Genomic DNA, 18,010 nt, shown 5'->3' with positions numbered 1-18,010 from the left:
TGAAGTCTGTTCTATTCCTGTGACCAAATGAAGTTGTATGGATACATTTAAAAATAGGACACATAAATGAGTTATGCAAACAAGAATAAGAATAATAATGATACATAAATGAACATTTTTCGACAAGTTCTCTGATAAGCACTTTATATACATTATCTCAGGTTTACTATTATGTGGGCATTCTTAATTTGATATGTAAAACACTAAACACAGAGAGGTTAAGTACCATGCCTAAGGTTATATAACCAGCTATCGGAGGAGCTCAGGTTTGAATCAGCAAAGGGGGACCCTGGATTCCATGCTTTTAATCCACCAAAATGTGCTGCACAATTTCATGTCTCATTTGTCATAAGAGAAGATTCTTTTTTCTACCAACCCTGGCAAAAATGAAAGTCCAAAATGTTTAGATATTTTTATAAGGACAACTTTAATATCTTTTTGGAACTCTATAATGTCAGATTATTCAAAAGATATTTTGATGCCTCTACTTTGCAGGTATAGCTTTATCAGAGTTAAAATATATGCTATAAAAAGAAAACAACATAAAGTTCACTTAGAAACTGAAACTCGGCCTCAGGTCGCAGGTCGAGAGCCTGATGCAGACAATGGTGGAGCTGAGTGAGGCAGACGTTGCAGAATTGCAACGCCTGGTGGCAGCCGAACAGCAAAAGAATCAGTTCACTGCACAGGTCCAATACTTCATGAAGCTCTGCTGGGATAAATGTGTGGAGAAGCCAGGGAATCGCCTAGACTTTCGCATTGAAAATTGTCTCTCTAGTTATGTGGGCCACTTCATTGACACTACTCTTGCTATCACCAGTCGGTTTGCCCAGATTGTACAGAAAGGTGGGCAGTAGATCTTCCCTGGGAGAATGACAGAAGCAGCAAAGAACTTGTTATTAAGCAGATTTAAAGGCCAGTGGGGGAAAGTTGTCAACCTACTGTCAGGTCAACTTCAGGCTATTATCAAGCCTGTTTGTGTTAAAAAGTAATAGATCAAATGCTCAAAAGTGAAATTTATTTATTTGGAATTAAGAAATTCCACAAGGCATCACAACAGTTATTCAATAATGTGAATTCTCCAACTACAATAACAAAAGAAACTGAAACTCTCCTAATTGCAAGAAAAAATAATTTTAAGCACTTCATATTATCAAAACAATATCAAACATAAGACAAATTTGAGATTATGCCATATTATCTGATTACTATATAATTAAATTTTAAATAAATATCATTTTAAAAGACTCACACATTTAGGAAGTTTAAAACTTCTAAATAACTCATAGGTCAAATAACAAATTATGATGAAACTTACATTTGCAGAATTAATGGTAAAGAAAATATTTTCAATCAAAATTTGTAATGTGAAAACGAACTGGTTCTTAGAAGGAAACTGAAAAAATTTTAAATTACTTGAAACAAATCTGAAAACAAATTAACAAACTAAACATAAGTTCAAGAAGTTATAAAAAATAGAATAAGTGATACATGTAAAGATATAATAAAGAATAGAAATTAACGATATAGAAAGTAAAGGAACAAAATAGAAAAAATTATGTTCTAGGACAGACAAAATAATAATCGTGTTCTTGTATAGCTTAATAACATTAACAAATCTTTGGCAAGGCTGATCATGTAAAAAAGATAATAGTAATTAACAATATTAGAAAAAATAACTTAAAAATGGCAATATTGTTTAAATTAATTCCATACACAATTATATGCCAATGAATTTGAAAACTTAGAGAAAATGGACAATTTACTATAAGTTAACACAGAAAGAAATAGATTATTTGAGGAAACTCATCTTTTTCTTTAAAGTAATTAAATAAAGACCATCTTAAAAGAAAGTTTTAGAAGTGTGTTTTCACACATATTTGAAGAACAGATAATTCCAATATTATATTGATTGATTTTTGTGGAAAATCCTGATAATTATTCCCAATATCCATTCTCCATCTCAAATTTTAGCTGACTATGAACATCCAACTCAAGATCACATTTTCCAAAGACTCTTCCAGGTTGTGTGGCTATATGATTAGCTATGGTCTATGAGAAACGAATGAAAGTTATGTGTGCAACTTCTAGGTACATTGTTTCAGAATAATATAATCTGCCACCAATTTCCTCTTTTCCCCCATCCTCATGGACTAAAATGTCCAAGCTTGCTGCGAGTGATGGCAAAAACTTAGGAGATGGGTAAGCAGCAAAAGAGAAGAAAAAACCTTGGTCCTTGGATGATCTTGTGAAACCTAGAAGCCTGATCACTATCTTGCTGTTGTTCTACTGTATTTTTGGACTTTATTTTTAGAACATCTTGTTTTGAATGCCAATTAGTATACTTAGTAATTTATTTTATGAAGCATGTATAACTTTGATTTTAAAATCAGATTAGAAGAGTAAAAGAAAGAAAACTATAGACTTTTCTGACTGATATAGACTCAAAAGTCCTAGATAAAATGTAAGTTCACTGAATTCAATAACATATACAAATATTAATTCATAACAACTACATCTATGTTTTGTTTCAATAATGCAAGGATAGTTTAATACTATAAAATTTATTAAAGCAATTCACCACATTACAGATTAAACAAAAAAATGTGTAAAATTGTATCATATATGAAAAATACTTACTTTTTCATCACAAATCATCTCTTTGTGATGAAAACTATAATAAAAATTGAAATAGATTGGAAAGTTTTTAACCTGATAAGAGATATGTACCAGAATTATACAGAAAATGACAAGTTTACATGTAAAATATTAGAAGCTATTTTCTCTAAAGTTAGAAAGAAGATAAAGCACAGTGTTTCTATTAGCAGTGAATAAAAGCCTTTCATACATTGTCATGAAAAAGAAACACACATTATAAGATGCCAGACTCCCATGTTGAACTCTGATTTTTTCCTACTATTGAAGCATTGGAGTGTAATGCTTAAATGTTTAAGAGTAGCCAGATGTTGACATTTAAATTATAGCTCCATTATTTTCTATCTATGTAATTTATTGTAAACTGGATTAAATAATTTAACCATTCCAGGCTTCAACTTTCTCCTCTGAAAATGTAGATAATAGTAATACTTGTGTGCAGGGTTTTTAAGTTATTGAATTCTCTCTTTATGCTTGATACTACATAATAATAAATTTTAATTTTTAAAAAGGTTCTGCCTGGAACATAATAACTGCTCAGTGAATAGTGGTTGATTTTAAAAATAAAGAATAGTATGGTAGTTAAGCAAATAAGCTATACAATTAAGTTGCTATGTTGAGACTTGGCTCTGTCTCTCTCCAAGTTTATGAACTTGTATAAATTACTTACTTCTCTGGGTTCCAAATTTTCTCATCTATAAAAAGATGGTAATTGTACCTACTTCCTAATATTGTTTTTTGGCTTCGTACATTAGCCAAAGAACTAATTTTTGCGATATTGTAGATGGCAAAGAGGCAATTTTTTTTGAATGAGGGAACAACATGAGGAGAATGATGAGTTAGGAAGATACTTTCACCATTATTAGGTTAATAGAGTAGGGCTGGGAACAGAGTGAAAAATGTTATTATTATGGGGCACTATAAGGGTAAATTGCATTTATTATTATTTAACATACACTCATTTGTCCATACATATTTATTTGCATATACACACAATCTGATATTCTCTTCTCAGCAACTTACCAGAGAGCTAAAATTTCATTTCACCCTAATCTTTGTATTCTACACATACACTCCTCATCTCTCCTCTGAGTAACTTATTCTTAAAGCTAACTTAATCTCTAAGTCTTTAATTTTATAAGGATTGTCGAATAGTTAGAATATCATTCCTGAGTACAGGTAGTGGAAACGTGCACTTTTTCTTTTCTTAATTCTAATTATTTGACATTTAAACTGACTTCAAAGTGATATACAACTGGGTTTACCTCTACAGCACCTTTATTTGAATTATAATTTTTCAGCCTAGAAGAAGGGGTGAATCTTTTATGTTGTTTTTAATATTAATTTATAAAATTTAAAATGAAAGAAGAAAACACATGAAACTTGGAAAACATAGAGTAACTTGTCTATTGTCTTCAGTCAGTTATTATGTGATCATTATAAAATGTAATAAAATGCTTAAAAAGAGACCAGAATTAACTACTGTTAACATTTTCTTAGGAATCCTTCCAGGTAATTTTAATGTCACTAGTAGTATAATTGTGTGTGTGTGTGTGTGTGTGTGTGTGTGTGTGTGTACAACATATAGCCATATGATCTGTATTTAAGTTCACATAAATTGCATTCTACTAAATATTCTGCTCTATATATCTGCAATTTTTGGCTTAACAATGTGTCTCAAACATTTTTTTACATCAGTATATAAAGATATACTCTATTTAAAAATATCTATTATTTAGAATTCTACCTAGAAAGTGTGTCATAATTTATGATGGATTTTTAAGTAATTTTCAGACTTTCACTGTTGTTAACAGTGTTGCAGTTAATATCCCTGAACATATATCTTTGTACATGATGAATATTTCTCAGTGAAATTGATTCTTTGAACACAGAGGTAACTCATGCTAATTGTTTTCAAATGTAAATTGTTATTAATGTGCAAAATTATAAGTTTAATTATCTGAAAATTTAATAACCTTCACTAAAAGTTTTATTTATCTTTCAAGCAGAAAAAAATAAGTAGATAATATAATTGACCCCTGTCTAGTCTGAGATGATGAATGTGACATTTGTTCTCAATTATTAATTAAACACACATGAAACCTTTTAGGTAAGCAGGTGATATGGTTATTATTGGATGTGTTGCTCATTTATAACAAAGGCTTATTTAGAGATTTAGATTAAAACTCTAAAAATGATTTTAAACTAGTAGTGGTATTAATTGTGCATGGGATTCTGGGGGAAGCAACTGGGAAAGAATGAAAGTGACCTAAACTACAACAAAGTCACATACTTCCATCATTACTTTAACTCCATTACTCAGACCATTGCATTAGTGCTGGGAGAGTTACAAAACAAACAAAACAAAACAAAACACAAACAGAAAACAAAGAAAAAGTCCATGGTATTTTCTGAAGGAAGTTATGCAAGTGAAAGGGTTATATCTTATTCATCCATTAATTTTTTTTTACTCAAAACCATTATTCACCAACTACCTTATGCCAAGCTCATTGATAAGCAGTGAGCATACAGTTTTGAACAAAATTAACATCCCTGACCTCACGATGCTCTCCTTGGATCTGCCATTTATCCACCATAGTAATTTTTTTCTCAAATGTTTTGGTACATTATACTCTTTACCCACTATTTCCACTGCTATTATTCTAGCTCAAGATCATTATCATTTTATTCCTGAACTACTATATTTTTCACTCTGCTCCCAGCCCTACTCTATTAATCTAATATTGCTGAAAGTATCTTTCAAGACACCATTCTCATCACATTGTTCTCTCATTCAAAAAATATTACCTCTGTGTCATCTACAATGTCACATGCATACACTTTCATATTTTCCCCAGTCTATCTGCCAACTTGCTGATAGGTGCCCCTGTACCTTCCAACACACACATACAAGTTTCCCATTCCAATAAGTACAGGCTTCTTATGGATTCTAGAAATTTTCCTCAGATCTTTTTGTGTCTAAATCTTAGATCAAAGTCTTGTTTCCATTAGATTTCCTCCTTCATTACAATTATCTAAATTCTGCTCATAATTTAAGACTCAAATTAAGCCCTAACCTAGCAAATTTAGTTATGTTGTGCCTGTTGTATGACAGACACTAAATTAAGTACTGGAGATAAAAGTAAATACACTAAGTATAGTGTTATCACTCAGTTATAGACATAAGCAGACAATTACAACACAAAATGACAAATCTAGTGAAGACATATGGAATTAAAGAGATAGTTACCCAATTTAATAAGAGGTATGGGTAGAGATCAGGGATGGCTTCTTGAAAGAGGTAATGCTAAAGAAGAATTGTAAGGGATTAATAGGAGGAGTTAACCAGGTGAAGGTAATAGAAAAATTTCAAGCAGAGAAGTAAGTGTGAGCAAAGACACTGGCAGGATAAACAGCATAGCATATCAGTATATTTACAAAGAACTCCATATTGCAGAAGAGCAAACTATGAGGTAGATAGTCATGTAAGATTATGACAAAGAAATTGAGCAAATGATGTGGAACCATTGGCTAGTTTTGTTAAGAAAGTGATGTGATCAGAAGTAAATTTGTATGCATTCTTCTGCCCATTGTGAGAGGATGGGTTTGAATACATTGTCCTAGAAGAGGGAGATCATTGCAATAATCTACATTTCCCTTAAGAAGTATAAGTTGTTATGGAAACGAAGAAACTGATTCAAGATTATTTAGAAGGTAAATTGTAATTTGGATATGAGAGCTAAAGGAAAGAAAAGACTCAAGAATGAACCTCAGCTTCAATTTCTATTTTAGGTGATAAATGAATGGTGTGGTCTGAGTCAACAACTATAGTGAGAGGAGCTTTTTTGAAGGGGGAAAGTGATGTATTCGACATTAGGCACTTTTTTTTAGTTATTTGTTTATATTCTGACTTGTTCGAAAGGATTTAGGGCAGTGCATGAAACTAGTTTCCATAGGATCGCCAGGTGGAGACAACCAGTAGGTTCTGGGACCATTACATAGCTAGAGAGAGATGGGCATATTATTGACATAATACCACCAAGACTATTAGAGGGTCCTACTTCTTATGGTGGCAATCAACATCTTGAAAGTTGATTCATTCAAGGAACTGCAGGAAGTAGAACAAATGTCAGTTAATTGGTAACACTCTGCAGAATATCAACATTTAAGAAGAATGACAGCAGAATTCATGGAATAAGCCAAGAAGGAGTGCCCAGAGATAATGTAAACTGATTAAAGATAGGTGAAGTTTCAAGACAAAAGGAGTAATGAACCTTGTCAGATGCAACAGAAACATCTGTACAATAATTTCCACTGAACATCACAATTAGCATTTTTATTTAAGAGCTCTTTCAATTAGGTGGTGACAGTAAAAACCAGACTTTGGTCTACAAAGAAGTAAATAGAACAAAGTAGAGATAACTCGATTCCACATTCAAAAAATAAGAGTGACAAAAAAAGAAGAGACTGATATAAGAACATAGTGTGGTTGTAAGTTTGGAGAAGTAGGTCCAAGATGGTGACATAGGTGGATGTCGAGTTCATCCCCTTCCAAGAACACATGAAATGTACATCTACATTAAGAGCAATTCCTCCTGAAAGACAACTGTGAATCAATGGAACAGCTGCACAAGCAAAAAAGAGAGACTACAGAAAAAAGATTGGAGAACCATGAGAGCTCTCTGGGAGCTGAGGGAACAACTCAGGACCAGAGGAACCAGTGAGCACCATTGTTTACATTTTCCCTATATGTAGATAGAGGGTCAGAGATCTATCTAGATTCTCTAGCCAGCTTGCAGGGTATGCTAGTATGTCTCAAGCCATCCCTTCTGGAGCTAGATCCAGCAGAAACAGGAGGGCACCATAGCATGCATACATGAGGCCCATCCAACCGGAGATTGATCCAGCAGGTATAATGTGGGGCTGCTTCTCACAGAACCTGAGATAAATGCATGTGGGTCTCCTCTGCCTGGAGAGATACTCTTTCCAGAGAAAAATATGAATATGGTGGAGCACTACTGCATGCACATATGGAGATGCCCCGCCCAAAGAAAGTGCAGAGCTAGCAAAACCCACATGAAGGGCTGCCCCATGCGTAGTGAGTAGGGTGCTGCTATGCACAAGCAGGGCTGCCTCACCTACAGAAAGTGCAGAATTAACAAAATACTGCTGTGTGTGCACACATGGCTGTCCTATCTAGAGAAAGGGAAAATCTACTAGGGCTTTCAGAGACAAGAATGCAGAGCAGTCCCCCATGCTATGTTCTGACAATAGAGAGTTAAAGCAACAGAGTACACTAAGGAATCAACCAGAAGCAATATCTACATCAGGCAGCTTCATCCAGATTAGAAGAGCAAGGAAGTATCCACACAACAGGCTGCCCCACCCGAAGTCACTTCTATAGGAGAGATGTCACACCAGGCAATGCTTGGGCCCTCCCTGACTACAACTGGCTTGTCAAAACTATTTGACACATAGTCTGCAGAGAGGTCAATTTTTCAAGACTGGGCAAAATAGCTATTCTATCCAACTCATAGGAACAAATATAGAAAATTAAACAAAATGGGAAGACAGAAGAATATATCCTAAATGAAGGAATGGGAAAAAATTCAAGAGAAAAACCCTAATGAAACAGAGATAAGTAATTTTTCTAATAAAAAATATTCAAAGAATTGGTCATAAGGGTATGTAATAAATTTGAGAGTAGACTAGAGGAACTTGGAGAACACTTTAACAAAGAATTATACATAATAAAGAACTAATCAGAGAAGAAAAACGTAATAATTGAAATGAAGAATACATTAGAAGGAATCAATAAAAGATTAGTTACTACAGAAAAATGGGTTAGCATCCTGGAAGACAGAATAGTGGAAATAACCCTTTCAGAGCAGCAAAATGATTTTAAAAAAAGTTTAAAAATGAGGATAGAATAAGAGATTTCTGGAAAACATCAAGCACTCCAACATTCATATTATAGGGATTCCAGAAGGAGAAGCGAGAAAGGGACAGAAAGAATATTTAAATAATTGCTGATAACTTCCCTAATCTGAAGAAGGAAACAGACATTCAGGTCCAGGAAGCACAGAGAGTTCCAAACAAGATGAACTGAAAGAGACTCAAACCAAGACATAGTGTAATTAAAATGGCAAAAGTGAAGGATAAAGATAAAATCGTAAAGGCAGCTAGAATGAAAAACAAATTATATATGAGGGAATCCTCAAAAGGTTACAGCTGATTTCTCAGAAATAAACTTTACAGGTCAGAAAAAAGTAGCAAAATATATTTCAAATGCTAAAAGAAAGGAGTCTAGAACTTAGAATACTATGTTAGACAAGGTTACCATTCAATTGAAGGAGAGATAAAGAGTTTCCCAGACAAGCAAAAACTAAATGAGTTAACCACAATTAAACCAGCTTTACAAGAAATGTTAAAGAGTCTTCTTCATGTAGAAAAGAAAAGGCCTTTATCAGGATTAGGAAAATAAAAAAGAGAAAATATCTCATTGGTAAAGGCAAATATACAATAATCACAGTAAATCAAAAACTTAAAAAGCTATTGTGGGAGAGAAAGTTAAAATGGCATAGATGATACAAGTTTTGCTCATCTGCTCTTATGACCACATCAAAGTTCTGATGGAAACATGGAGCAAACAGCAAGCGGAATAACCTGAGATCTATATGAATAAGACCTACAACTAGGGAGAGAAATAAGAAATCACCCAGCAACAAAAGGAAGAAAAAGATGGCAGATGTCAGAAGCATGGCAGAGTGAGAAATGTACCCAGATCTCTTCCCTTGAAAAAACAATAAGATGAACATCTAAAACTCAACAAAACACTCAAACTGCATGCAAACACACTTGAACTAGAGATCCGTGAATATGAGCTACCACAGGTCAGAAAAGTGGGAGTTGGAGTTGGGTGTTGGGCTGGGAGAAACAAAAAAGCTGCCTCTGACATCTGGAGTTCCCTGCAGGAGGAGGGGAAGGGGAGAAGGTGCAGTGGGTTCCCTGAACAGCCCTGCCTCAGAGAACTGTGAGCTCCACACAGTAGCAGTGACCAGGGATCAAGGCAGAAAGTGGAGAAGTGGGGATGCCAGAGAAGCAACAGCTGATTATTACCAGCTGTGGTTGTAAAACACAGGCTGAGCTGCAGCACCCATCCCCCAACCCAAAGGGCATTTCCCCCCATATCCTCCAAGACCAAACAATGTAGAGCCCCAGGGCAATCTAAGCAAATGATACTGAAATTCACTAACACTGACAGGGACTGAGACTAAGGGTAGTGAATGTGACTGAATATTTACAGGGGGAAAAAAGGCATTGTTAAGACTTTATATAAAGCAGGATACAAGAGGCTTAGACACCACCTACTAGAAACCAAAAGAAAAATATCTTCTTAACAACAGACTAAAGAGAGACCTTCCTATAATCTTTCTGGGGCAGAGGGGTAAAGCAGAATACACTTCCATTAATGCCCAGATAGAGAAATAATCCATTAAAAACCATGAACAATCAAAGACTTAGCCATCTCAGAAAGAAAGAAAGAAAGAAAAATCCAGAAAATAAGCTTATAGACATAGAAATATGCAATTTAAATGACAGAGAAATCAGGATGGTACTTCTGAAAAAACCTTAGTAAACTCCAAAACAAGTCATATCAACAATTTTAGGAATTGATAAAGCAATTAGATGAGAAGAATGAGTTCTTTAGCAAAGAGATTGAAACCCTCAAAAAGAACCAAATAGAACTTCTGGAGATGAAGAACACACTGAAAGAGGTGAAAAAAGAAATAGCAAGCTTGGGAAATAGAGTTGACCAAATGGAGGAAAGGATCAGTGATATCGAAGACAGAAATCTAGAAATAAATCAGAAGGAAGAAGAGAGAAACTGAAGAATGAAAAATAATGAAAGAGAAATATAAGAAGTTGTTGATACCATCAGAAGAGGAAATGTAAGAATAATGGGCATTATTGAAGGTGAGGAAAAGGAGCAGGGATTAGAAAGCATTTTCAAACAAATAGTTGACAAGAATTTCACAAGTCTAAGGAAAGAACTGGAGGTTAGAATTCAAGATGTCAACAGAACACCCAATTATCTCAATCCAAGATACATTGTATTAAAATTATCAAAAATCAATGACAAAAAAAGAATTCTCAGGGCAGCCAGGGAAAAGATGATAACGTATAAAGGAAAATCCACTATTCGTCATCAGACTTCACAGCACAAACCTTACAACCAAGAAAGAAGTGGAATTAAATATTCAAACTATTATGCAAAGGACTACCAGCCAAGAATAATGTATCCAGCTAAGCTCTCCTTTAGATATGAAGAACAAATAAAGACCTTTCCAGACAAACAAAAATTGAGGGAATTCTCCACTATGAGGCCTGCACTACAGGAAATACTGAAAGGGGTCAGCTCACCTAAATCAAAATGATTTATATATATATTATAACTAGGAGTAAAGTGATTAGCAGGCAAATAGAAGCAGAGGAGTGCAACTCTTACTAAGAATAGGGCATTATAAGTTTAAACGATAAGAAGAGATTGTCTATGGCAAGATAGTAATGAACATTCAGCATACATAGGAACCAATTGAGACAAAAATGACTGAAAAGGGGAGGATGCAAAAATTCAAATTTGCAAAAGAAATAGAGATAAGGCACATGCAGAAGGAAATGGACAACTATATATATATATATATATATAGTTATATATATATATATAACTATCCTCTACATATTTGTAGTGGTAACCACACACCAAAGATTCAGAACTGAAGTATATAATATAAAACAAGAACCAGAGGCAAACCCCACAAAAGCCAACCAAAATAAAGAAAACAGAAACACAAGGACAAGGAAGCAATGCGAACACTGAGCTACCAGAAAGCAAAATATAAAATGGCTCTAAGAAGACTTCATATTTCAATAATCACCCTATATGTAAATGGACTGAACTCACCAATAAAAAGGCACAGAGTTATAGATTGGATCTAAAAAAAAAAGCCAACCATATGCTGCCTCCAAGAGATACATCTCAGTTCCAAAGACAAATATAGACTCAAATTGAAAGAGTGGAAAATGATATTTCAAGCAATGGCATTCAGAGAAAAGCAGGACTAGTGGACTAGTGGTAATAATATCAGATGAAAAAGACTTCAAAATAAAAAAGGTAAAGAAATACTGAAGGACACTTCATAATGATAAAAGGAATCATGCACTAAGAAGACATAACGTATTAATATCAATGATAGCAATCAGGGAGCCCCAAAATAAAAAAAAGTAATTATTAACAGAACTAAAGGGAGAAACAGACAAAAACACTATAGTAGTAGGGGACCTAAATACCCCATTGACAGATATGGACAGATCATCAAAACAGAAAATCAATAAGAAAATAACATCTTTAAATGACACATTAGACCAACTGGACATAATTGACATTTACAGAGCCTTTGATTCCAAAACAACTGCATATACATTTTCCTCTAGTGCACTTGGAACATTTACAAGGATTGACCACATACTGGGCCACAGAGATTGTCTCAACAAATATAAGAGAGCTGAAACCATACCAACCATATTCTCAGATCATAATGCTTTTGAAACTAGAGATTAACTGTAAAAAGAAAGCAGGAAGAACCACAATTACATTGAAATTAAACAACATACTATTGAAGAATAACTGGGTCAGAGAAGAAATAAAAAGAGAGACCAAGAGATACATAGAAATGAAAGATAATGATAGTACAACATAGCAAAAACTTTTGGGACACAGCAAAAGTGGTCATAAGAGGAAAGTTCATATCATTATAGGTCTATCTCAGAAAACAAGAATGAGTCCATCTTCATCTTAAAAAATTAGAAAAGGAAGAACCAATGAAGTCTAAAATCAGCAGCTGAAAAGAAATAAAATTAGAGCAGAAATAAATGAAATTGAAAACAAAAAAAAAAATAGAAAAAATAAATGCAACAAAGAGCTAGTTCTTTGAGAAGGTTAATAAAATTGAAAAACTCCTGGCTAGACTCACTAAAGAAAAAAGAGAAAGGACACAAATAAACAAAATCAGGAATGAAAGAAAAGAAATGACAACGGACACCACAGAAATACAAAGGATCATGCAAAAATACTATGAAAAAGCATATAACATCAAATTTAATAACCTAGAAGAAATAAACCAGTATTTAGAAAAATAAAACCTTTCTAGACTGAATCAAGAAGAAATGGAAAATCTAAATAGACCAATCAGCAGTATGGAACTTGAAACAATCATCAAAAACCTCCCCAAAAGTAAAAGTCCATGACCTAATATTCTACCTAATATTCTACCTAATATTCAAAGAAGACTTAATACCTATTCTCCTCAAACTCTATCTAATATTCAAAGAAGACTTAATCCCTATTCTCCTCAAACTCTTCCAAAAAATCTACCTAATATTGAATTCTACCTAAAATTCAAAGAAGACTTAATACCTATTCTCCTCAAACTCTTCCAAAAAATCTAAGAGGAGGCTACTTCTCAACCCATTTTATGAGGCCAGTATTACTCTGATACCAAAACATGGTGAAGATGACACACGAAAATTACAGACTAATATCTCTCATGAACACAGGTGCAAAAATCTTAATAAAGATACTAGTGAACTGAATACAGCTACATATTAAAAAGATTATACAACACAGTCAAGTGGGCTTCATCCCGGAAGCACAGGGATGATTCAAAATACGCGAATCGATTAATGTGATACACCATAGAAACAAATTAAAAAAATAAGAATCATATGATCATATCAATAGATGCAGAAAAATTATTCAACAAGAAACGGCATCCGTTTATGATCAAAACACTTAACAAAATCGGTACAGAAGGAAAGAACCTTAACATAATAAAGGCCATATATGACAAACCCTCAGCCAACATTATACTTAATGCTGAAAAACTAAAAACCTTCCTCTAAGATCAGGAACAAGGCAAGGCTGTCCACTATCACCATTGCTATTCAATATAACATTGGAGGTCCTAGCGAGTGCAATCAGAGAAAAGAAAGATATAAAAGGTATCCAAATAGAAAACGAAGAAGTCAAACTGTCACTATTTGCAAATGACATGATTCTCTATATAGAAAACCCTAAAGACTCCACAAAAACACAACTGGAAACAATAAGCATATACAGTAAAGTCTCTGGATACAAAATCAACGTTCAAAAATCCATAACGTTCCTATACTCCAATAATGAAGTGTCAGAAAAAGAAGCAGAAAAAATAATTTATTTTGCAATTGAATATGAACAATAAGAATAAAATATCTAAGAATAAATCTAATGAAATATATGAAAGATCTATATAATGAAAACAATAAGACCCTGTCAAAAGAAATCAAAGAAGATACAAAGAAATGGAATGATATTCCATGTTCTTGGATTGGAAGAATCAACATAGTAAAAATGACCACATTACCTAAAGCATTATACAGATTTAGTGCAATCCACATTAAATCCAATCAGCATTTTTTGAAGAAATAGAACAAAAATCACCAGATTCATATGGAAGCACAAAAGACCTCTAAGTGCCAAAGCCATCCTGAGAAAAAATAACGAGGCTGGAGACATCGTTCTGCTGGACTTCAAACTATACTACAAAGTGACAGTAATCAAAAAGGCATGGTATTGGCAAAAAAATGGACACATGGTCCAGTGGAACAGAATTGAGAGTCCAGAAGTAGACCCATATTTATGTGGGCAAAAGCCACTAGAAAGCCACTATCGCCATACACCAAAATTAACTAAAATGGATTAAGTACCTAAATATAAGACCTGAAATAATAAAATGCATAGAAGAAAACATAGGAACTAAATTCGAGGACTTTGGACTTAAAGAGGACTTTATGAATTTGACCTCAAAGGCAAGGGAAGGTAAAGCAAAAATAAATGAAGGGATGGCATCAATCTAAAAAGCTTCTGCACAGCAAAAGAATCTGTCAGCAAGATAAAGAGATAACCATTCGAATGGGAAAATATATTTGCAAGCAACACCTCCGAGAAGGGCCTAATATCCAAAATATACAAAGAACTCATACAACTCAATAACAACAGAAAAACAAATGACCAATTAAAAAATGGGCAGAGGACCTGAACAGACATTTTTTCTGAGAAGACATACAAATGGCCAACAAATAGATGAAAAGATGCTCAACATCGCTAGCTGTTAGGGAAATGAAAATCAAAACCACAATGAGATACCATCTCACACCTGGTAGAATAGCTATTATCAACAAGACAAACAATAACAAATGTTAGAGAAGATGAGAAGAAAAAAGGATCCCTCATACGCTGCTGGTGAGACTATGAATAGGTACAGCCACTGTAGAAAACCGTATGGAGGGTCCTCAAAAAACTAAGAATTGATCTTCCATATGATCCAGCTATCCTTGTACTGGATATTTACCTCAAAGAATTGAAAATTCATATCCAAAAAGATATTTGCACACCAATGTTCATAGCAGCATTATTCACAGTGTCCAGGATATGGAAGCAACTGAAGTGTCCTGCGATAAATGATTGGATAAAGAAGCTGTGGTATATATATACAATGGAATATTACTCATTCGTAAGAAGAGATGAAATACTGCCATTTGCGACAACATGGATGGACCTCGAGATAAGCCTGACAGAAAACGTTGAAAATCACATGATATCACTTACATGTGGGATATAAACCTAAAAGCAACAAATGAACAGGACAAACAAACAGAGACTCATGGACATGGACAATAAACTAGTGGTTACCCACAAGTAGAGGGGAGGGGAGAAGGGGGAGGTGAAGAGGGTAAAGGGTATCAAATATGTGGTGACAGAAAGAAGTCTAACTATAGGAGGTGAACACACAGTGTAAATGTATATATGCCATATACTTTACACTGTTAAAGTGTAAATCTGAAACTTATTGGATTTCGTTAACCAATGCCACCATAAAAGAAATTAATTCATTAATTTAAAATAAAAGAAAGACAAAGAAGGACATTACATAATTATAAAGGATCAATCTAAGGAGAGTATTTAACAATTATAGTAGATATCTACACTTAACATAGGAGCACCAACTTTATACAGCAAATATTAATATACACAAAGACAGAAATTAACAGTAATACAATAATAAATCAGTCCTTTATACTCCACTTACCTCAATGGAGAGATCATGGAGACACAAAATTAATCAGGAAATAATGGCCTTAAATGCCACATTTAATTTATTTGACTTAATAAACAGTAATAGAGCATTTCATTTAAAAACTGAAGATTACACATTTTTCTCAAGTGCACATGGAACATTTTCCAGAATGGATCACTTTCCAGATGGATCACATAGTAGACTACAAAACAAGTCTTAATAAATTAAAAAATAAAAGATTGAAATTATATCAAGCACATTTTCTGACCACAATGGCATGTAATTAGAAATCAACTATTGGAAGAAAACTTAAATAAAATGTAAATATATGGAGATTAAACAATATGCTTCTAAACAGCTATTAGAACAAAGAGAAAAACAAACAGGAAACCAAAAAATACCTGAGACAAATGAAAAGTAAACACAATGTTACAAAATATATGGGATGCAACAAGAGCATTATAAGAAAGTTTATAGCTACAGGCTTACCTCAAGAAGCAGAAGAAAAAGTCCCCAACGAACATCTAACTTTATATTTAAAGGAACTAGAAAAAGAGGAACAAACTAAACCCAAAGTAAGTAGAAGGAAAAAATAATAAAGATTAATGAGGAAATAAATAAAATGAAAAACAATAGAAAGATCGATTAAACTAAGAGCTAGTTATTTGAAAGAATAAATAAAATTTACAAACATCTAGTAAGACTCATCAAGAAAAAAAGAGAGAGAATACAAATAAATAAATGAGAAATGAAAAAAGAGAGATTATAACCAACACTACAGGAATACAAAAAATTATTAAAGTCTACTATGAATAATTATATTCAAAAATTTGACAATCTAGAAAAAAAGATACATTTTTCAAAATATACAACCTTCCAAGACTAAACCAGAAATAAATAGAGAATATGAATACATCAACTGTGAGCGATAAAATTGAAGATTTAATTAAAAATCTTCCAATAAAAGCTCAGGACCAGATGGCTTTACAGGTGAATTCTACTAAATATTTAAAGAAGAATTAGTACCGATCTTTCTCAAAGTATTCAAATTTGAAGAGAAAGGAACATTCCAAACACATTCTACAAGGACAATATTATACTGATTCAAAAATCAGAAAAAAAGACACTACAAAGGGCCAGAAGGATTATAGACCAGTATACTTGATGAACATAGATGATAAAATTCTCAACAAAATACTGGCAAACTAAATTCAACAGTACATAAAAATGATTATATACCATGATCAAGCAGAATTTATGCCAGTAATGCAAGCATGACTCAATATCCACAAACTAATGTGATTCATTACATCGACAAAATCAAGGATAAAAATTATATGATTATTTGAACAGATGCAGAAAAAGCGTTTTATAAAATTCAGCATTCATTTACGATAAAAACTCTCAACAAAGTATGTATAGATGGAACATACTTCAATTTGATAAAGGCTACATATGACAATCCCACAACAAACATCATACTTAGTGGTGAAAAGCTTTCAGCTTTTCTTCTAAGATTAGGAACAAGACAAATATACTCACTCTCACCACTATTATTCAATACAGTATCGGAAGTCCTAGCCACAGCAATCAGACAAGAAAAAGAAATAAAAGACATCCAAATCGAAAAAGAAAAAGTACAACTGTCACTATTTGTAGATGACATAATATTATGTGTAGAAAAACCTAAAGAACCCACCTAAAAATAATAGAAATTAATAAAAGAATTCAGTAAAGTAGCAAGATATAAGATTAATGTGTAGAAATATGTTACGTTCTACACACTGATAATGAAGAATCGGAAAGAGAAATTAAGAAAACAATCTCATTAGCCATTACAACAAAAAGAGTGAAATATCTGGTAATAATTTCAACCAAGGAAGTGAAAGACCTGTCCTCTGAAAACTCTAAGACATCAAAAAAAAAAAAAAAATGAGGGCTTCCAGTCAAGACAGCAGATTAAGTAAATGCTGTGTTTGCTTCCTCTCACAACCACATCAAAATTATAACTAACCTACACTGTAGCCATCATTGGGAATAACCTAAATTCTAGTTGAACAGAAGTTCTACAGCTGGAGACACACAGAAAAGGCCACCTCGAGACTGATAGGAGGGGCAAAAATGCAAAATGAGCTGGTCTCACACCAGCAGTTGAGAATCAAGAAAAATATCCTGGCTGT

The 18,010-nt window shown here is 33.4% G+C and overlaps 1 protein-coding gene across 1 annotated transcript; it reads left to right on the top strand.

Moving 5' to 3' along the window:
* Positions 1-588: 588 nt before the first annotated feature.
* LOC120614321 (mitochondrial import inner membrane translocase subunit Tim8 B-like) lies at positions 589-857 on the top strand. Its single transcript, XM_039877156.1, has one exon. It carries the CDS (start codon positions 597-599, stop codon positions 855-857), a length of 261 nt encoding a protein of 86 aa, XP_039733090.1. The 5' UTR covers positions 589-596.
* The last annotated feature ends 17,153 nt before the right edge of the window (positions 858-18,010 follow it).

This window comes from Pteropus medius, unplaced genomic scaffold (genome assembly GCF_902729225.1).
Source record: "Pteropus medius unplaced genomic scaffold, Ma_sr-lr_union100, whole genome shotgun sequence".
Lineage (NCBI taxonomy): Eukaryota > Metazoa > Chordata > Mammalia > Chiroptera > Pteropodidae > Pteropus > Pteropus medius.
This window is presented reverse-complemented; position numbering and strand designations above follow the sequence as displayed.

What these genes read in the sequence shown, in the direction of transcription:
- LOC120614321 (XM_039877156.1), top strand. Translation starts at nt 597, where the DNA reads ATGCAGACAATGGTGGAGCTGAGTGAGGCAGACGTTGCAGAATTGCAA.